This window comes from Salmo trutta, chromosome 12, assembly GCF_901001165.1.
Source record: "Salmo trutta chromosome 12, fSalTru1.1, whole genome shotgun sequence".
Taxonomy (NCBI): domain Eukaryota; kingdom Metazoa; phylum Chordata; class Actinopteri; order Salmoniformes; family Salmonidae; genus Salmo; species Salmo trutta.
The window spans coordinates 39814671-39837857 of NC_042968.1; the positions used below are offsets into that span (position 1 = coordinate 39814671).

Consider the following 23187-nt stretch of genomic DNA (forward strand, 5'->3'; position numbering starts at 1 on the left):
GCTGTAGGAAGAGACTGGTGGTAATGTAGTCTTGTTTTATACAGCGGCTGTGGGAAGAGACCGGTGGTAATGTAATGTTGTTTTCTACAGCGGCTGTGGGAAGAGACCGGTGGTAATGTAGTCTTGTTTTATACAGCGGCTGTAGGAAGAGACTGGTGGTAATGTAGTCTTGTTTTATACAGCGGCTGTAGGAAGAGACTGGTGGTAATGTAGTCTTGTTTTATACAGCGGCTGTGGGAAGAGACCGGTGGTAATGTAGTCTTGTTTTATACAGCGGCTGTGGGAAGAGACTGGTGGTAATGTAGTCTTGTTTTATACAGCGGCTGTAGAAAGAGACTGGTGGTAATGTAGTCTTGTTTTATACAGCGGCTGTGGGAAGAGACTGGTGGTAATGTAGTCTTGTTTTATACATCGGCTGTGGGAAGAGACTGGTGGTAATGTTATGTTGTTTTCTACAGCGGCTGTGGGAAGAGACCGGCGGTAATGTAGTCTTGTTTTATACAGCGGCTGTAGGAAGAGACTGGTGGTAATGTAGTCTTGTTTTATACAGCGGCTGTGGGAAGAGACCGGTGGTAATGTAGTCTTGTTTTATACAGCGGCTGTGGGAAGAGACTGGTGGTAATGTAGTCTTGTTTTATACAGCGGCTGTAGAAAGAGACTGGTGGTAATGTAGTCTTGTTTTATACAGTGGCTGTGGGAAGAGACTGGTGGTAATGTAGTCTTGTTTTATACATCGGCTGTGGGAAGAGACTGGTGGTAATGTTATGTTGTTTTCTACAGCGGCTGTGGGAAGAGACCGGCGGTAATGTAGTCTTGTTTTATACAGCGGCTGTAGGAAGAGACTGGTGGTAATGTAGTCTTGTTTTATACAGCGGCTGTGGGAATAGACCGGTGGTAATGTAGTCTTGTTTTATACAGCGGCTGTGGGAAGAGACCGGTGGTAATGTAGTCTTGTTTTATACATCGGCTGTGGGAAGAGACTGGTGGTAATGTAGTCTTGTTTTATACAGCGGCTGTGGGAAGAGACCGGTGGTAATGTAGTCTTGTTTTATACAGCGGCTGTGGGAAGAGACCGGTGGTAATGTAGTCTTGTTTTATACAGCGGCTGTGGGAAGAGACTGGTGGTAATGTTATGTTGTTTTCTACAGCGGCTGTGGGAAGAGACCGGTGGTAATGTAGTCTTGTTTTATACAGCGGCTGTAGGAAGAGACTGGTGGTAATGTTATGTTGTTTTCTACAGCGGCTGTGGGAAGAGACCGGTGGTAATACCGTTGACAGGAAGTCAGTGAACAGAAGTGGCTGTCAACCCACTAGTAACACATTAAAATGGGTCAAATGCAATTATATCAGTCAAACACGACAGTAACAAAGACACTGGAGAGTCCTTCACATGTTGTGGTACAACCAGCTAGCCAAGGACCTAGCTGAGATTATTAACAACTGAACAAGTTAACACTGTTTCAGAGTAAAAAGTCTTTGAGATATTAACTAAATACCTAACAGTCGGCTACTTCCCAGTTAATTCTAGTAAAGTCAAGAAGCCTAGTTAACTAACTAACCAACAACAGAAACAGACAGACTCATTCTAGTAAAGTCAAGCTTAGAGGCCTAGTTAACTAACTAACCAACTACAGAAACAGACAGACTCATTCTAGTAAAGTCAAGCTTAGAGGCCTAGTTAACTAACTAACCAACTACAGAAACAGACAGACTCATTCTAGTAAAGTGAAGTTAAGAAGCCTAGTTAACTAACTAACCAACTACAGAAACAGACAGACTCATTCTAGTAAAGTGAAGTTAAGAAGCCTAGTTAACTAACTAACCAACTACAGAAACAGACATCAGAGTCTGTTGAGAGGGAAGATGAGCGCGATACAGAACATACAAAGGGAGTCCAAAGAGAAACAAACTATTTCAGTTGTTTACTAGTTTCCAGTAAATTGAAATGGATTAAGAGGTAAATGAAAGTAGGTGATTTACTTTCCTCAGTGTTACATGTCCTCTCTCTACTCTACAGTCTCTGTCCATCTTTCCTCAGTGTTACATGTCCTCTCTCTACTCTACAGTCTCTGTCCATCTTTCCTCAGTGTTACATGTCCTCTCTCTACAGTCTCTGTCCATCTTTCCTCAGTGTTACATGTCCTCTCTCTACTCTACAGTCTCTGTCCATCTTTCCTCAGTGTTACATGTCCTCTCTCTACTCTACAGTCTCTGTCCATCTTTCCTCAGTGTTACATGTCCTCTCTCTACAGTCTCTGTCCATCTTTCCTCAGTGTTACATGTCCTCTCTCTACAGTCTCTGTCCATCTTTCCTCAGTGTTACATGTCCTCTCTCTACAGTCTCTGTCCATCTTTCCTCAGTGTTACATGTCCTCTCTCTACTCTACAGTCTCTGTCCATCTTTCCTCAGTGTTACATGTCCTCTCTCTACAGTCTCTGTCCATCTTTCCTCAGTGTTACATGTCCTCTCTCTACAGTCTCTGTCCATCTTTCCTCAGTGTTACATGTCCTCTCTCTACAGTCTCTGTCCATCTTTCCTCAGTGTTACATGTCCTCTCTCTACAGTCTCTGTCCGTCTCACAGTGTTGTTAACAAACCTCTGGGCTGCGTGGACATATGAAGCATCTTGGATTGCAGTAGTTTCTCTAATGTCATTAAAAGGATGATCAGAGAAAGGTGAGTTTGAGGAAAGACACTCGTCACCATAGACACAACTAGTTCTTAGAAGTAAACGGAGAAAGCCCCTCGCACCACAGTCATTTGACTGGAACACTCATGGCCGAGGTACACCCAATATGGCCGCCGGTCTGCTCCACCCACCACGACACGTTTCCTGGAATGGGGAAAATCACCGTTCTAGTCATTCTATATCTATGGGACAGAGAATCTACTCACAGCACGTCTGCCATTAGAGTCCATTATTATCTACTCAATACACAACATTAGACCTCTGTCTGGGGGGGGGGGGACAAAGCCAAGGGCAGAGTTGAACAGTCTCTCAGAGTAACCTATTTAGGTAATTTAATCTATAGGATCTAGTACGAGACTGAGCTCCATCCTTTACTGATGTGATGTTTAAAAATGAGCCAAAAGGCTAAAAATCTATCCTAAAGTGACTATACAGGACCTGGAACAAGACTGCTTAATGTTAAACAACAAAGGCTATAAGGGTTATAATGCAGTGAGGATACAGCCTCTGTTGGGCTTTGTTCTCAGAGAGAAAACATGTGTTCTCATCCAGAATGAGAGAAATGTGGGAAATGACCTCTGTTCTTCACATCTAGTTTACAGAGTAACCTGTTAACTAGCTCTGTTCTTCACATCTAGTTTACAGGGTAACCTGTTAACTAGCTCTGTTCTTCACATCTAGTTTACAGGGTAACCTGTTAACTAGCTCTGTTCTTCACATCTAGTTTACAGAGTAACCTGTTAACTAGCTCTGTTCTTCATATCTAGTTTACAGGGTAACCTGTTAACTAGCTCTGTTCTTCACATCTAGTTTACAGAGTAACCTGTTAACTAGCTCTGTTCTTCACATCTAGTTTACAGAGTAACCTGTTAACTAGCTCTGTTCTTCATATCTAGTTTACAGGGTAACCTGTTAACTAGCTCTGTTCTTCACATCTAGTTTACAGGGTAACCTGTTAACTAGCTCTATTCTTCACATCTAGTTTACAGAGTAACCTGTTAACTAGCTCTGTTCTTCACATCTAGTTTACAGGGTAACCTGTTAACTAGCTCTGTTCTTCACATCTAGTTTACAGGGTAACCTGTTAACTAGCTCTGTTCTTCACATCTAGTTTACAGAGTAACCTGTTAACTAGCTCTGTTCTTCACATCTAGTTTACAGGGTAACCTGTTAACTAGCTCTGTTCTTCACATCTAGTTTACAGGGTAGGGTTGTGCAACACCTGTTTGTTTCCGTGATAAACATATTCAGACACAAAGATGAACTTTTTCATCACAGACTCCAACTTCCTATTTCTTGTATGTTTTGAAGCCGTTGCTACAAACTACCAAACTAAACAGTATTCTGCTGACAGAGATATTGTAGTGATACACTAGTACTTTTTGGAAGAAATATTTCCAAGAAATGAGACACTGGAGCAATGAGGAGCAATGAGGAGGAATGAGGATCAATGAGGAGGAATGAGGAGGAATGAGGATCAATGAGGAGGAATGAGGATCAATGAGGAGCAATGAGGAGCAATGAGGAGGAATGAGGAGGAATGAGGTGGAATGAGTATGACAAATAGATGTCATGTGAAGCATAGATCAATTTAAAACGTCATCTCTCTACTTCCTCATCTTCTGTCGCTTGTTGTTGTCCGTTGACTGCCACAGCTGGTACTAGAACGCAACAGCTAACAAACAAACAAACAAACAAACAAAGAGGTGTTGAACCCTGTTCTGTCCATCCACCAGACATACTGCTGGAGGTGTTAAACCCTGTTCTGTCCATCCACCAGACATACTGCTGGAGGTGTTGAACCCCGTTCTGTCCATCCACCAGACATACTGCTGGAGGTGTTGAACCCCGTTCTGTCCATCCACCAGACATACTGCTGGAGGTGTTGAACCCCGTTCTGTCCATCCACCAGACATACTGCTGGAGGTGTTGAACCCTGTTCTGTCCATCCACCAGACATACTGCTGGAGGTGTTAAACCCTGTTCTGTCCATCCACCAGACATACTGCTGGAGGTGTTGAACCCCGTTCTGTCCATCCACCAGACATACTGCTGGAGGTGTTAAACCCCGTTCTGTCCATCCACCAGACATACTGCTGGAGGTGTTGAACCCCGTTCTGTCCATCCACCAGACATACTGCTGGAGGTGTTAAACCCTGTTCTGTCCATCCACCAGACATACTGCTAGTTTAAGGCACTGCATCTCAGTGCTAGAGGCGTCACTACAGACCCTGGTTCTATCCCGGGCTGTATCACAGTGGTCTAAGGCACTGCATCTCAGTGCTAGAGGCGTCACTACAGACCCTGGCTCATCTCAGTGCTAGAGGCGTCACTACAGACCCTGGTTCGAATCCAGGCTGCATCACAACCGGCCGTTATTGTAAATAAGAATTTGTTCTTAACTGCCTTGCCTAGTTAAATAAAGGTTACATCTAAAATTTAAAAAATGAAATGGCAGTGCAAACAAAGGTAACTAGATTTAACATTTTAGTTCACAATTCTAAGCTAGGAGGTGTAAATTGCACGCCGACCTATGGGACTCCCAATCACGGCCGGTTGTGATACAGCCTGAAATGGAACCAGGGTCTGTAGTGACGCCTCTAGCACGGAGATGCAGTGCCTTAGACTGCTGTGATACAGCCTGGATTCGAACGAGGGTGTCAGTAGTGACTCCTCTAGCACTGAGATGCAGTGCCTTAGACCACTGTGATACAGCCTGGATTCGAACCAGGGTGTCTGTAGTGACTCCTCTAGCACTGTGATACAGTTCCTTAGACCGCTGCGCCACTCGGGAGCCCATTGCTCTGCAACATGGCCTCAAAATTTGCTAGTGTATCTTCAGCTTTAGTTTAGTGTGCATCCCAAATGGCATCCTAATTCCTCTATAGTACAATACTTTAGACCAAACCCCCTAATGGGCCCCATGTCAAAAGCAGTGCGCTACAAACGGAATAGGGTGCCATTTGGGAGTCCACTTCTCGTTAGTGAAATACCACTGGAGTTGAAGTGGCTTAGTGAAGTGAGAGAGAGAATTCACATACAGCCCAAACACACATCACTGTCCAATCCCCAAACACACATCACTGACCAATCCCCAAACACACATCACTGACCAATCCCCAAACACACATCACTGTCCAATCCCCAAACACACATCACTGTCCAATCCCCAAACACACATCACTGTCCAATCCCCAAACACACATCACTGACCAATCCCCAAACACACATCACTGTCCAATCCCCAAACACACATCACTGTCCAATCCTCAAACACACATCACTGTCCAATCCCCAAACACACATCACTGTCCAATCCCCAAACACACATCACTGTCCAATCCCCAAACACACATCACTGTCCAATCCCCAAACACACATCACTGTCCAATCCCCAAACACACATCACTGTCCAATCCCCAAACACACATCACTGTCCAATCCCCAAACACACATCACTGTCCAATCCCCAAACACACATCACTGTCCAATCCCCAAACACACATCACTGTCCAATCCCCAAACACACATCACTGACCAATCCCCAAACACACATCACTGACCAATCCCCAAACACACATCACTGTCCAATCCCCAAACACACATCACTGTCCAATCCCCAAACACACATCACTGTCCAATCCCCAAACACACATCACTGTCCAATCCCCAAACACACATCACTGTCCAATCCCCAAACACACATCACTGTCCAATCCCCAAACACACATCACTGTCCAATCCCCAAACACACATCACTGTCCAATCCCCAAACACACATCACTGACCAATCCCCAAACACACATCACTGTCCAATCACTGTCCAATCCCCAAACGCACATCACTGTCCAATCCTCAAACACACATCACTGTCCAATCCCCAAACACACATCACTGTCCAATCCCCAAACACACATCACTGTCCAATCACTGTCCAATCCTCAAACACACATCACTGTCCAATCACTGTCCAATCCCCAAACACACATCACTGTCCAATCACTGTCCAATCCCCAAACACACATCACTGTCCAATCCCCAAACACACATCACTGTCCAATCACTGTCCAATCCCCAAACACACATCACTGTCCAATCCCCAAACGCACATCACTGTCCAATCACTGTCCAATCCCCAAACACACATCACTGTCCAATCCCCAAACGCACATCACTGTCCAATCACTGACCAATCCCCAAACACACATCACTGTCCAATCCCCAAACACACATCACTGTCCAATCCTCAAACACACATCACTGTCCAATCCCCAAACACACATCACTGTCCAATCCCCAAACACACATCACTGACCAATCCTCAAATAGCAGCCATATCACACTCTGTTCTCTTTATCTTCACAGTCTCTCTACTAAGACACAGGGGCTGCTGGGTAGGTAGCTAGACTCTGTTCTCTTCACAGTCTCTCTACTAAGACACAGGGGCTGCTGGGTAGGTAGCTAGACTCTGTTCTCTTTATCATCACAGTCTCTCTACTAAGACACAGGGGCTGCTGGGTAGGTAACTAGACTCTGTTCTCTTCACAGTCTCTCTACTAAGACACAGGGGCTGCTGGGTAGGTAGCTAGACTCTGTTCTCTTTATCATCACAGTCTCTCTACTAAGACACAGGGGCTGCTGGGTAGGTAGCTAGACTCTGTTCTCTTTATCATCACAGTCTCTCTACTAAGACACAGGGGCTGCTGGGTAGGTAACTAGACTGTTCTCTTTATCATCACAGTCTCTCTACTAAGACACAGGGGCTGCTGGGTAGGTAGCTAGACTCTGTTCTCTTCACAGTCTCTCTACTAAGACACAGGGGCTGCTGGGTAGGTAGCTAGACTCTGTTCTCTTCACAGTCTCTCTACTAAGACACAGGGGCTGCTGGGTAGGTAGCTAGATTCTGTTCTCTTTATCATCACAGTCTCTCTACTAAGAAACAGGGGCTGCTGGGTAGGTAGCTAGACTCTGTTCTCTTCACAGTCTCTCTACTAAGACACAGGGGCTGCTGGGTAGGTAACTATTGAGTTGTCGTGCTACTACTGTCTGTTCTCAATAGCAGTCACTGAACAATCCTCTGAACTGAGACCCAGGAGCTACTGTAGCTATTGAGTTGTCATGCTTCATGGATTGAATACTTGTCCTTTACCAGAGCCACTAGCCCAGAGTTTTCCCAGAGTTTGATTATGCAATACCAAGGCTGTGGACCGACGAATGATACTTGAGAAAACAACATGAAGAAAATAAATAAGATCCTTTTGAACTGTGGAGGGGGGTGGGGGGTGGGGGGGCTGCCGCCGGTACTCACCAATCTGACCAGCTTTCACTTTAAATGGAACATCCAGCTCACTCTGTAACAGAATCAGAATCAACATCATTTGACCAGTAACATACATGCATTTTAAGTTGAGTCACTTGAAATGGAAGCTAAAGGAGACAGTGGAAGATCATAGATAGATCATAGATAGATAGATCAGATAGATAGATCATAGATAGATAGATAGATAGATCATAGATAGATAGATAGATAGATCATAGATAGATAGATAGATCATAGATAGATAGATAGATCATAGATAGATAGATAGATCATAGATAGATAGATCATAGACAGACAGTCTGAGAGGAACATGAGTCTCCTGGCAGACCAGCAGACACTCGAACACTGTGTTCTAACTTCTATCACACCTCTACTGATTCAACACTACAGCCCTGGTCACCATCCTTCACCCTCCGACCACCATCCTTCACCCTCCAACTCTGATTCAACACTACCAGCCCTGACCACCATCCTTCACCCTCCAACTCTGATTCAACACTACCAGCCCTGACCTCCATCCTTCACCCTCCAACTCTGACTCAACACTACCAGCCCTGAGCACCATCCTTCACCCTCCAACTCTGATTCAACACTACCAGCCCTGATCACCATCCTTCACCCTCCAACTCTGATTCAACACTACCAGCCCTGAGCACCATCCTTCACCCTCCAACTCTGATTCAACACTACCAGCCCTGAGCACCATCCTTCACCCTCCAACTCTGATTCAACACTACCAGCCCTGAGCACCATCCTTCACCCTCCAACTCTGATTCAACACTACCAGCCCTGATCACCATCCTTCACCCTCCAACTCTGATTCAACACTACCAGCCCTGATCACCATCCTTCACCCTCCAACTCTGATTCAACACTACCAGCCCTGACCTCCATCCTTCACCCTCCAACTCTGATTCAACACTACCAGCCCTGAGCACCATCCTTCACCCTCCAACTCTGATTCAACACTACCAGCCCTGATCACCATCCTTCACCCTCCAACTCTGATTCAACACTACCAGCCCTGAGCACCATCCTTCACCCTCCAACTCTGATTCAACACTACCAGCCCTGACCTCCATCCTTCACCCTCCAACTCTGATTCAACACTACCAGCCCTGACCTCCATCCTTCACCCTCCAACTCTGATTCAACACTACCAGCCCTGACCTCCATCCTTCACCCTCCAACTCTGATTCAACACTACCAGCCCTGACCTCCATCCTTCACCCTCCAACTCTGATTCAACACTACCAGCCCTGACCACCATCCTTCACCCTCCAACTCTGATTCAACACTACCAGCCCTGAGCACCATCCTTCACCCTCCAACTCTGATTCAACACTACCAGCCCTGAGCACCATCCTTCACCCTCCAACTCTGATTCAACACTACCAGCCCTGAGCACCATCCTTCACCCTCCAACTCTGATTCAACACTACCAGCCCTGAGCACCATCCTTCACCCTCCAACTCTGATTCAACACTACCAGCCCTGATCACCATCCTTCACCCTCCAACTCTGATTCAACACTACCAGCCCTGACCTCCATCCTTCACCCTCCAACTCTGATTCAACACTACCAGCCCTGAGCACCATCCTTCACCCTCCAACTCTGATTCAACACTACCAGCCCTGATCACCATCCTTCACCCTCCAACTCTGATTCAACACTACCAGCCCTGACCTCCATCCTTCACCCTCCAACTCTGATTCAACACTACCAGCCCTGAGCACCATCCTTCACCCTCCAACTCTGATTCAACACTACCAGCCCTGACCTCCATCCTCTGTACAGTGTCTATAGTTGATATAATGATTACACTACTGTCTCCTTGATCAACATGTGAGTTGCTGTGGTGGAAAAGGTCAGCGATCAACATCATGTATCATTAATGTATGGAAAACAGTCAGGTATAGGCTACATCAATGATTCAGAACCTGACCTAGTCTACTACAGGCCTCTGTGAGGTGAGGACAATAGGGATGGATCAGAACCAGACCTAGTCTACTACAGGCCTCTGTGAGGTGAACCTGACCTAGTCTACTACAGGCCTCTGTGAGGTGAGGACAATAGGGATGGATCAGAACCAGACCTGGTCTACTACAGGCCTCTGTGAGGTGAGGACAATAGGGATGGATCAGAACCAGACCTAGTCTACTACAGGCCTCTGTGAGGTGAACCTGACCTAGTCTACTACAGGCCTCTGTGAGGTGAACCTGACCTAGTCTACTACAGGCCTCTGTGAGGTGAACCTGACCTAGTCTACTACAGGCCTCTGTGAGGTGAACCAGACCTAGTCTACTACAGGCCTCTGTGAGGTGAGGACAATAGGGATGGATCAGAACCTGACCTAGTCTACTACAGGCCTCTGTGAGGTGAGGACAATAGGGATGGATCAGAACCAGACCTAGTCTACTACAGGCCTCTGTGAGGTGAGGACAATAGGGATGGATCAGAACAAGACCTAGTCTACTACAGGCCTCTGTGAGGTGAACCAGACCTAGTCTACTACAGGCCTCTGTGAGGTGAACCTGACCTAGTCTACTACAGGCCTCTGTGAGGTGAACCTGACCTAGTCTACTACAGGCCTCTGTGAGGTGAACCAGACCTAGTCTACTACAGGCCTCTGTGAGGTGAACCAGACCTAGTCTACTACAGGCCTCTGTGAGGTGAGCCAGACCTAGTCTACTACAGGCCTCTGTGAGGTGAGGACAATAGGGATGGATCAGAACCAGACCTGGTCTACTACAGGCCTCTGTGAGGTGAGGACAATAGGGATGGATCAGAACCAGACCTGGTCTACTACAGGCCTCTGTGAGGTGAGGACAATAGGGATGGATCAGAACCAGACCTAGTCTACTACAGGCCTCTGTGAGGTGAGGACAATAGGGATGGATCAGAACCAGACCTAGTCTACTACAGGCCTCTGTGAGGTGAGGACAGATGGATACCTGGAAAGTAGAATAACATATATTTAAAATGATAGGCTACACATGTTGATGATGATAAAGTAATGCATACTTACCAAAGCATTTTCTTTAACTTTCAAGTTTTCCAGAACAACATCGCCTGGACAGAGATGAGAGAAAACACAAGTTAATAGTGATACTAGAACGTGTACACTTGTTACAGGAAGTCTGTTTGATGTGTACACTAGTTACAGGAAGCGTGCTTGATGTGAACACTAGTTACAGGAAGTCTGTTTGACGTGTACACTAGTTACAGGAAGTCTGTTTGATGTGAACACTAGTTACAGGAAGTCTGTTTGATGTGAACACTAGTTACAGGAAGCGTGCTTGATGTGTACACTAGTTACAGGAAGCTTGCTTGATGTGTACACTAGTTACAGGAAGCTTGCTTGATGTGTACACTCGTTACAGGAAGCTTGCTTGATGTGTACACTCGTTACAGGAAGCTTGCTTGGTGTGTACACTCGTTACAGGAAGCTTGCTTGGTGTGTACACTAGTTACAGGAAGTCTGCATGATGTATACACTAGTTACAGGAAGTCTGCTTGATGTGTACACGAGTTACAGGAAGTGTGCTTGATGCGTACACTAGTTACAGGAAGTCTGCTTGACTTACAGCTAGCAGAGTAGATTCAGACAATTATCAACTGTGTGTGTCGACCAGGGAGTCAGGTTTCTTTCATCGGGCTACTACAAAAAAGTCAGTCATGGTGGTTATATAGCCTAGACCGAAACAGGAAGTTAAACAACCATGGCTGGTGGTTATATAGCCTAGACCGAAACAGGAAGTTAAACAACCATGGCTCCTAAATCTGGACCAAATCCTGTCTGATTCCTAAAAACCCAATTCCGTATGTACTGCACTACTTTTTTACCAGGGCCCCAGCGGTGAATTTTATTCACAATGAAACAAAACATACTCATTATGTTCAAAACAACCCAGTGTATGACGACATGTCATCTGGTAACTGTACATCAAAACATAGTGATTATTAACGTTGACACTGTACATCAGTTTTATTAACGTTGACACTGTACATCAGTTTTATTAAGGTTTATTAACGTTGACACTGTAAATGACGTCAGTTTTATGATTTGGAGATGTGAAGTGCACATTTGGACTCACCCACATTTGGGTGTTTGGCTCTGCTTGTATAATATCAAAACGGTATTTATCATCTTTCAAAATACATCGAGTCCTCTTAACTTTACAGCATTTCCCCCCTCACTCAGACAACAAAACATTTCCCCCCTCACTCAGACAACAAAACATTTCCGCCCCTCACTCAGACACCAAAACATTCCCCCCCTCACTCAGACAACAAAACATTTCCTCCCCTCACTCAGACACCAAAACATTCCCCCCCTCACTCAGACAACAAAACATTTCCGCCCCTCACTCAGACAACAAAACATTTCCTCCCCTCACTCAGACAACAAAACATTTCCTCCCCTCACTCAGACAACAAAACATTTCCGCCCCTCACTCAGACAACAAAACATTTCCCCCCCTCACTCAGACAACAAAACATTTCCGCCCCTCACTCAGACAACAAAACATTTCCTCCCCTCACTCAGACAACAAAACATTTCCGCCCCTCACTCAGACAACAAAACATTTCCCCCCCTCACTCAGACAACAAAACATTTCCCCCCCTCACTCAGACAACAAAACATTTCCCCCCCTCACTCAGACAACAAAACATTTCCCCCCCTCACTCAGACAACAAAACATTGCCCCCCCTCACTCAGACAACAAAACATTTCCCCCCCTCACTCAGACAACAAAACATTTCCCCCCCTCACTCAGACAACAAAACATTTCCCCCCCTCACTCAGACAACAAAACATTTCCCCCCCTCACTCAGACAACAAAACATTTCCCCCCCTCACTCAGACAACAAAACATTTCCCCCCCTCACTCAGACAACATAACATTTCCCCCCCTCACTCAGACAACAAAACATTGCCCCCCCTCACTCAGACAAAAAAACATTTCCCCGTCACTCAGACAAAACATTTCCCCGTCACTCAGACAACAAAACATTTCCCCCTCACTCAGACAACAAAACATTTCCCCCCTCACTCAGACAACAAAACATTTCCCCCCTCACTCAGACAACAAAACATTTTCCCCCTCACTCAGACAACAAAACATTTCCCCCCTCACTCAGACAACAAAGCAGTTAGCGTAGGTCTAGGTGTTACATCACAGTGAGGTGAGTTAGCGTAGGTCTAGGTGTTACATCACAGTGAGGTGAGTTAGCGTAGGTCTAGATGTTACATCAGTGAGGTGATTTAGCGTAGGTCTAGGTGTTACATCACAGTGAGGTGAGTTAGCGTAGGTCTAGATGTTACATCACAGTGAGTTAGCGTAGGTCTAGATGTTACATCACAGTGAGTTAGCGTAGGTCTAGATGTTACATCACTGTGAGGTGAGTTAGCGGAGGTCTGGGTGTTACATCACTGTGAGGTGAGTTAGTGTAGGTCTAGATGTTACATCACAGTGAGTTAGCGTAGGTCTAGATGTTACATCACAGTGAGGTGAGTTAGCGTAGGTCTAGGTGTTACATCAGTGAGGTGAGTTAGCGTAGGTCTAGGTGTTACATCACAGTGAGTTAGCGTAGGTCTAGATGTTACATCACTGTGTCCAGTGTACAGAAACAACACGTCTGGTGAAATCGTGTTGTTGATCACCTCTGATGGCAGTCACAGGACTGTAAGGTGATCTAGCTCAGGTAACCGTCATGTACTTTGGAAAAAATAACCCAGGCCTAATAAGAACCAAGCCTCCCACGTCAAGGTGTGACAAAAGCATTCATAGTGTTGTGAGGTAAAGTGAGCTCGCTTTGAGATGGAACAGTCATGTAATCATAATCTCTTCAGAATATGTTGTTGATAGACTCTGTACTCCTTTGCCCTCCATTCACATATCTATTGTTAAAATGTAGGCCTTTTCCATCAATGATTGAATTAAACAACATCAATTGAATTTAGCGTAGAGTTTAGATATTAACCTAGAGAAACACTATCGTGGGTCAAAACAATGACCTTATCTGACCTTTGGGCTTTTATCAAGGACCAAGGGTAAACTAATCTATGGTATAAAAACACAACAGCAGAAAGCCTAAAATGGAAGACTTCCTTAGTGAAACAGACAGATCAACAGACCATACAGTAGGTTACAACCAACAGACTAACATTTAATCATGAAGCTCTGTATTGGGCCTAGTCGGCGGTTGAGACACATGATACAATAACTAGGCCTACAGGGAAGAAACAGGACTAGTAAGGAATCTGTCGGTACTGTTTGGTATTTGTAATAAGGGTTTTTTCCTGTATAAGCCTATATCACAATGCAATACAAAAAAAACTAAATGGTTCTGCCGGCTATCTTTGGTCTTACTAGGATATATGACACTTATGCAAATGTAATACAATGGCTTTTATCTGGCTTCAACGTTCCAAAGATATAGGCTAGGCTAGTACTGAGGTCTACCCATGACAAAAATAAGGGTCCTGTCTAGCTAAGGAATCATAGATTCGACTACTACTGTATTAATCCGACTACTGTATTAATCCAACTGCTGTATTAATCCAACTGCTGTATTAATCCGACTGCTGTATTAATCCGACTGCTGTATTAATCCGACTACTGTATTAATCCGACTACTGTATTAATCCAACTGCTGTATTAATCCAACTACTGTATTAATCCAACTACTGTATTAATCCTGGCGTCAGGTCTGGAGTGCAAACATCCTACCCTCTGTTAGGGTTAAACTGGATATTTGTTTGCATAATTTATATAATATACCGGAGAAGCTATGCTACATTATTAAGTATATAAACTACGGATAAGTCAACTGCTGAAGACAAGAACTACAACCGGCAACAGGAAGTGCGTCACTAGGCTGGGACCAGCCTGCACGCCGACGATAGGATGAGCAAGTTTAAACCACGCTCCTCCTCCCTCTGACAGGCCAGCATTGAGCGGGAACTATCTCTGTCAGAGTATATAAGGGAGAACAAAGGATGTGTCGCTCTCTTCTCTGTCTGCCCTGCGAGGTGTCACAGAGAGACCGTATACGAACAACATATTTACCACACACGTGTTTGCATTAATTAAAGTAGAAATAAATCAGAAGTTACTATGTGCTGACTATTTTGTTCTGATACCAGAATCGAATTGACGCAACTTTAACACCTCCTACACTCGGATGACGGGAGAGGATGACAGGTACGGCCGAGGTCTAACAGTCACAATGGTTTCTGCAGGTATTATAGAGACGGTGGGTGTGGACGCTGTTACCTGTCAAGAGACTTACTGCAGTATCCTGAACTTCCTTCATAGCAAACATTGCAGTTGACAACTCAAAATGTCAGTACTTTCTCATGTCAGTTTGCCAGGATCAAAATGTTGTTTGTTATAGGCCTACTCTTTCACCAGATGTATGTGTGACTAAATGTTTCTATTTCACATTCTAATGTATACCCTACTAGCTAGGTAAATACTATCTAGCTTTGCAACTAACTGTGGCTTATCCTGGGCACAGTCTGTTTCTACTCTCTTGCCAATTCCTTATTGAACGGTCATGCCATTGGCTTGACAAGGATAGCAATGGAATTGGCAAGAGCACAAAAATATCTGGGACCTGGCTAGTAAAGTATAGGATATGGTAAGTACACAAACAGATCTGGGACCAGGTTAGTAAAGTATAGGATATGGCAAGAACACAAACAGATCTGGGACCTGGCTAGTAAAGTATAGGATATGGTAAGAACACAAACAGATCTGGGACCTGGCTAGTAAAGTATAGGATATGGTAAGAACACAAACAGATCTGGGACCTGGCTAGTAAAGTATAGGATATGGCAAGAACACAAACAGATCTGGGACCAGGCTAGTAAAGTATAGGATATGGCAAAAAGCACAGACCGATCTGGGACCAGGCTAGTAAAGTATAGGATAGGATATGGTAAGTACACAAACAGATCTGGGACCTGGTTAGTAAAGTATAGGATATGGTAAGAACACAAACAGATCTGGGACCTGGCTAGTAAAGTATAGGATATGGCAAGAACACAAACAGATCTGGGACCTGGCTAGTAAAGTATAGGATATGGCAAGAACACAAACAGATCTGGGACCAGGCTAGTAAAGTATAGGATATGGTAAGTACACAAACAGATATGGGACCAGGCTAGTAAAGTATAGGATATGGTAAGTACACAAACAGATATGGGACCTGGCTAGTAAAGTATAGGATATGGTAAGTACACAAACAGATGTGGGACCTGGCTAGTAAAGTATAGGATATGGCTAATAGAAAAGTTGCCACTTCACTCAAGAGATCCACACTGAGAGAAAGGCATCAACTGGTTGATGCCTTGGTACCTGACCAGATCATACCATCTTGATTCACCAGTCCGCTCAGTCCTGTATGCATTCATTGTTGTGAAGACAGATTAGTTAGACATTAGACTACACTGTGTCCAGCAGGAAACAGCTGGGGTTAATGCATGTCTGTTTATGTCTACCTGTTGTACCCATATAATAATAGATTACTAATAAATGTAGGCTAAGCCTGACAAAACATAAGGTTGTTTGTGTATGGCAGCCCATGTATGCAATGCCAGATCAGAGTAAATATGTTAGCTGTGTGAGCCCCAGTCAGTGACTTTCTAGGCACACAAAGCGTCCTACAACGTTTCAGCATCATGTCCCAGAGACTGGTTATAGCTAGCTAGTTAGTTAGTTAGCATTAAGGCTTGTTTAAAATGCTAACAGCTAACCTAGCCACACTAGCATTCAATTCACTAGCGCTTCAACTGTCATTCCAGCCTCTTCTGTGCGTGTCGCTCACCTCCCCAAATGCCAATCTTCAACTGGGACTTGTCGAGGTTTTCCACATAGTCTCCGATGAACCTATTCAGGAGATCACTGACCATAGATTCAAAAACCATTGTTGAACTTCGTGGCTAGCACTACCCTGGTTGATGGGTAAATGCTACGAGTGCCAAGATTATCCCGTGATCTTCAGTGTGAACGCCTTTCCGTAGCAAGATGACAAGAGCTTTAATATGAAAGAGATTCGCTCTGCGATCGATTAGTAATGTAGCTAATCGACCAGTAATGCCTGTATACAGTGACAGCCAGCGGTGTCAAATTATGGGATCTTGAATAAACTGTATTTGCAAATAACACAGGTGTGATCATGTAAAACATGTTTTATTGTGGCCAGAATGAAATCATTGAATGACTTTCAAACATGAGGGAATGTAGACCTCTGGACCATATCAATGAACTATATTTGGTAGTGTCATCTTTGACAAGATTAGCCATTTGTTTTAGTCTTCTCATCATAGGCAATGTAATTGTAATGTATTTGTTAAATAAAAGCTTTTCCAATTAATTAAATGTATATTGTAAAATGTAATCTGAGTGCTCTTAAAGATTATTTTCTGTAGGTTTTAAAGCAGGTCCAATTAATTTCCATTTATGGACCAAATCTAATCACTAATTCAATTTCTAATCCTTCCTTATGTCGATGTAGGCTGTTGTGTAGACGGCTCTGCAATTGCAGCTCTTGAAATAGACCAGTGGAGGCTGCTGAGGGGAGGACGGCTCATAAATGTCTGGAACAGAGCAAATGGAATGGCACCAAACACATGGAAACCAAACACTCATTCCGCTCCAGCCATTACCACGAGCCCGTCCTCCCCAATTAAGGTACCACCAACCTCCTGTGAAATAAACTGTCTCTGAATACCGTCACACTTTAGTAGGATGAGACTCAAAACAACCAGATGGGTTTTTTTTTAGGTTGATTTAATAAATATGTAGCAGAGTAAAAAGTCAAAAAATATTTCTTATATACATTCAAGCCGATCAACAATTTTTACATAGATAATACACTTTTCAGCAAAATCTCACAGTCTCCCAAAATATAGTCCCTTTTCATGGAGGACATTTTGTTGACAACTTTGAACCGTAGCGACCGGCAGCAGATATCTTCCTGTGAGATACCATAGAAGAAGAAATCCTCGTTGAAGATGGGGTTCCTGCTCCTCTTAATTACCGCGCTGCGTTGCTTCTGAATCTTCCCCGGTAACAGACAGATACTGATGCTGCAGTTGATGCTCTTAGGATCCACAGAGATAGCATACAGTCCCTCAGCACTGATCAACCTCACTCTGAGTCTCTGGTTGTCTAGGCAGTACTCTGCTGAGAGCCGTAGTGCCCCCTCTCTACCTACAGGAACTAGACTCTCCTTCATGACCCTCTCTCTGTGGAGGACAAAATCTATGGGGAAGATAACAGGGGGAGCCAGGGTGAAGGCACTGGGAAGGGGTTCTACTAATCCAGCATCAGAGGCCCTCCGGATGATATTTGGGCTGTTGTCCGTGGAGCTGCTTTCATCTGTGGACAGGGAGTTGTTTCTGGAGAGCACAGATTTTCTCATAGTCCGGGACAGAAGTCTGTCGTGGCTCAGGGCTTTGAGCAGGGAGGACTTGGGAGGCGGCCTGGTCAGGAGAGGGGAGCTGAACGGGGAGGACTCGGTGGAGGACGTGGTGTCACTGTCCAGGGTGCTCTGTCTCTGGAGAGCCACCAGCCTGGAGCATCCAGGAGACAGCCTGCTGGAGGTCAGCTTGGTGAGGCTGAAGGAGGATGACGGTGAGTGGGGTAGAGGTGAGGTTCTGGAGGAGTACGTTTTGGAGCGGCCGCGAGGCCCGGGAGAGACAGCGATCAGGGGGAGGGGGCAGGCGTTGGGGTGGCTGTGGAACAGAGACTCTTTCCTCCGGGTGTGGGGGCTCTCCAGGAGGGTACAGAAACCGTAGCAGGTCTGGGCCTTGGCCAGGTGGGGCAGGGAGAGAGCTGCTTGGCTCTGGGGGTCAGCGTTGGTACTCTCCTCATCACTGAAGCCCTGGTCGTATGGAGTCTCGTCCACGCTCTCTACCTGGATGAGGGTTGGATGAGTGTTGATGAAGGGTTCTCTCACTGTTACCTCCCTCTCCGGGCTGCTGCCCTTCTCAGGTGAAAAGGACACCTTTCCAACAGGGCTAGTTTTACTCCAGTCCACTGTCTTTAGCTCCTGCTGTGGCGAGACCTTTGGTGGGATGCAGAACTCAGGGATAGTATTCGGAGTGATGATGTTAGGACACAGAGAGATCGTCTTCCTTCCTTTCTCCCGAGATGTTCTCTCTCCCAACATGATGTCTGAGATGCGGAAGCTGTACTCTGCTATTGGCAACAGAAGGTTGTTTTTGGCCACTGAAACACGGATCTGCTCAACGACCCACATTACATGAGCTCTGTCAGGATCACAGCTCTGGAGAAAGAGAAGGAAGAAAATTCACCGTTAGGTCAGATCACAGGCAACTTTTCAAAACCAAAAAACACAAGCAACCAAGGCTACAACTTTTCAAAACCAATAATTGCAAAGCCAATTCTCCCTCATCATGTAATATTTGAATTAAATTCAGTTTCTTATTCAATTCAATGAATTGAAATAATAATACATGTATCCTGTATAGGGATAGTCGACTACAAAATGTTTTTTACTGTATAGGAAATGACCTTGAATGGAAGAGCACATTCAAGCCTGGTCCTTTGACTCCCTGCGGTTATAGTCACCTGTTACACTATCAGTGTCAGTCTACCTCCAGAGAGTGTCAGGCTCAGTCTCCCTCCTGTAGGATCCTCCTGTAGTATCTTCCTATAGTATCCTCCTGTATTATCCAGTGTGTGATGCTATAGGAGACAGCCAAGCTGGTTAAATAGGGCTGTGGATCTGGGCGGCGGTCACTGCTGTTAAAAAGATCCTCCCTCTCTGTCCTGGTCATCCATTTACACAGCAGGCTTTTATCTCTGGTCATCCCTTCACAGACAGGCCAGCCCAGCAGGCTGTTCACATGGAAACACATGGCAACCAATGCCACGATACTGCACCCTGGGGTCAGCACATGGGAATATCAGCTGGACCATGAACAGACACACCACAGAGACATCAAAGACACCACAACCAGACTAGACACACCACAGAGACATCAGAGACACCACAACCAGACCAGACACACCACAGAGACATCAGAGACACCACAACCAGACCAGACACACCACAGAGACATCAGAGACACCACAACCAGACCAGACACACCACAGAGACATGGGGGAGACCACAACCAGACCAGACACACCACAGAGACATCAGAGACACCACAACCAGACCAGACACACCACAGAGACATGGGGGAGACCACAACCAGACCAGACACACCACAGAGACATCAGAGACACCACAACCAGACCAGACACACCACAGAGACATCAGAGACACCACAACCAGACCAGACACACCACAGAGACATGGGGGAGACCACAACCAGACCAGACACACCACAGAGACATCAGAGACACCACAACCAGACCAGACACACCACAGAGACATCAGAGACACCACAACCAGACCAGACACACCACAGAGACATGGGGGAGACCACAACCAGACCAGACACACCACAGAGACATCAGAGACACCACAACCAGACCAGACACACCACAGAGACATCAGAGACACCACAACCAGACCAGACACACCACAGAGACATGGGGGAGACCACAACCAGACCAGACACACCACAGAGACATCAGAGACACCACAACCAGACCAGACACACCACAGAGACATCAGAGACACCACAACCAGACCAGACACACCACAGAGACATGGGGGAGACTTTCCTTTTTGCCGATCCAACTTTTAATGCACTGCTAAAGTTTCCGGAAGCTTCTGCCCATGTGTGGGATTCTCTACCTTACGCACAGTCTCTGTACAGCTACTGTTACTCGGGCAGATGGTGCTCGTTTAATAAAGTTATATCAAAGCTAAATCAATGTCTACAAGATCACATAGTGATAGTATTGTATATTACAGAACAGAATATAATAGTATAGAACAACGTTCACGTAAGAGAAAAAAAAAACACCATCTCATTTCTTATGACGTTTTAGGATGATTGTGCAAATGGTCACATTTTTCTCTCATCAAAACAAGTCAAATTAAATTGTATTTGTCACATGAACCGAAATACAGTGAAATGCTTACTTACGAGTCGTTCCCAACGACGCAGAGTAAAAAAATGTTTACAAAAAATATAGCAACAACAAGATAAATATAATACACAACAAAGGAGCTATATACAGGAAGTACATGTACTATATACAGGAAGTACCAGATCAATGTGGAGCTATATACAGGAAGTACCAGATCAATGTGGAGCTATATACAGGAAGTACCAGATCAATGTGGAGCTATATACAGGAAGTACATGTACTATATACAGGAAGTACCAGATCAATGTGGAGCTATATACAGGAAGTACCAGATCAATGTGGAGCTATATACAGGGAGTACCAGAACAATGTGGAGCTATATACAGGGAGTACCAGATCAATGTGGAGCTATATACAGGAAGTACCAGTACCAGATCAATGTGGAGCTATATACAGGGAGTACCAGATCAATGTGGAGCTATATACAGGGAGTACCAGATCAATGTGGAGCTATATACAGGAAGTACCAGATCAATGTGGAGCTATATACAGGAAGTACCAGATCAATGTGGAGCTATATACAGGAAGTACCAGATCAATGTGGAGCTATATACAGGGAGTACCAGTACCAGATCAATGTGGAGCTATATACAGGGAGTACCAGTACCAGATCAATGTGGAGCTATATACAGGGAGTACCAGTACCAGATCAATGTGGAGCTATATACAGGGAGTACCAGATCAATGTGGAGCTATATAGAGGAAGTACCAGATCAATGTGGAGCTATATACAGGGAGTACCAGATCAATGTGGAGCTATATACAGGGAGTAGCAGATCAATGTGGAGCTATATACAGGGAGTACCAGTACCAGATCAATGTGGAGCTATATACAGGGAGTACCAGATCAATGTGGAGCTATATACAGGGAGTACCAGATCAATGTGGAGCTATATACAGGGAGTACCAGATCAATGTGGAGCTATATACAGGAAGTACCAGTATCAGATCAATGTGGAGCTATATACAGGGAGTACCAGATCAATGTGGAGCTATATACAGGGAGTACCAGATCAATGTGGAGCTATATACAGGGAGTACCAGTACCAGATCAATGTGGAGCTATATACAGGAAGTACCAGTATCAGATCAATGTGGAGCTATATACAGGGAGTACCAGATCAATGTGGAGCTGTATACAGGAAGTACCAGATCAATGTGGAGTTATATACAGGAAGTACCAGTACCAGATCAATGTGGAGCTATATACAGGGAGTACCAGATCAATGTGGAGCTATATACAGGGAGTACCAGTACCAGATCAATGTGGAGCTATATCCAGGGAGTACCAGTACCAGATCAATCTGGAGTTATATACAGGAAGTACCAGTACCAGATCAATGTGGAGCTATATCCAGGGAGTACCAGTACCAGATCAATCTGGAGTTATATACAGGGAGTACCAGTACCAGATCAATGTGGAGCTATATACAGGGAGTACCAGTGCCAGATCAATGTGGAGCTATATACAGGAAGTACCAGTACCAGATCAATGTGGAGCTATATACAAGGAGTACCAGTACCAGATCAATGTGGAGCTATATACAGGAAGTACCAGTACCAGATCAATGTGGAGCTATATACAGGGAGTACCAGATCAATGTAGAGCTATATACAGGGAGTACCAGATCAATGTGGAGCTATATACAGGGAGTACCAGTACCAGATCAATGTGGAGCTATATACAGGAAGTACCAGTATCAGATCAATGTGGAGCTATATACAGGGAGTACCAGATCAATGTAGAGCTATATACAGGGAGTACCAGATCAATGTGGAGCTATATACAGGGAGTACCAGATCAATGTAGAGCTATATACAGGGAGTACCAGATCAATGTGGAGCTATATACAGGGAGTACCAGTACCAGATCAATGTGGAGCTATATACAGGAAGTACCAGTATCAGATCAATGTGGAGCTATATACAGGAAGTACCAGATCAATGTGGAGCTATATACAGGGAGTACCAGATCAATGTATAGCTATATACAGGGAGTACCAGATCAATGTGGAGCTATATACAGGGAGTACCAGTACCAGATCAATGTGGAGCTATATACAGGAAGTACCAGTATCAGATCAATGTG

General features: G+C 44.9%; 2 protein-coding genes across 2 annotated transcripts in view; both read right to left on the minus strand.

The window, feature by feature from the left end:
* Positions 1–17083, minus strand: part of LOC115202538 (vacuolar protein sorting-associated protein 13C-like) — a 166543-nt gene extending 149460 nt beyond the window's left edge. The window contains exons 1-3 of the mRNA XM_029766662.1: positions 16849–17083; positions 11039–11082; positions 7998–8040 (exon numbers count right to left, since the gene is read on the minus strand). Coding sequence (XP_029622522.1) covers positions 7998–8040; positions 11039–11082; positions 16849–16948 — 187 coding nt within the window. The 5' untranslated portion in view covers positions 16949–17083. The remainder of the gene's footprint in view (positions 1–7997; positions 8041–11038; positions 11083–16848) is intronic.
* A 718-nt stretch (positions 17084–17801) lies between these two features.
* On the minus strand, positions 17802–19701 carry LOC115202712 (C2 calcium-dependent domain-containing protein 4C-like). The gene is made up of 2 exons (XM_029766775.1): positions 19620–19701; positions 17802–19314 (listed from the first exon to the last, which is right to left on the minus strand). The coding sequence occupies exon 2, from the start codon at positions 19285–19287 to the stop codon at positions 17884–17886; it is 1404 nt and encodes a 467-aa protein (XP_029622635.1). The 5' UTR covers positions 19288–19314; positions 19620–19701; the 3' UTR covers positions 17802–17883.
* Between the last annotated feature and the right edge of the window lie 3486 nt (positions 19702–23187).

Coding starts and splice junctions, on each gene's coding strand:
- LOC115202712 (XM_029766775.1), bottom strand. CDS start 19,287: ATGTGGGTCGTTGAGCAGATCCGTGTTTCAGTGGCCAAAAACAACCTT.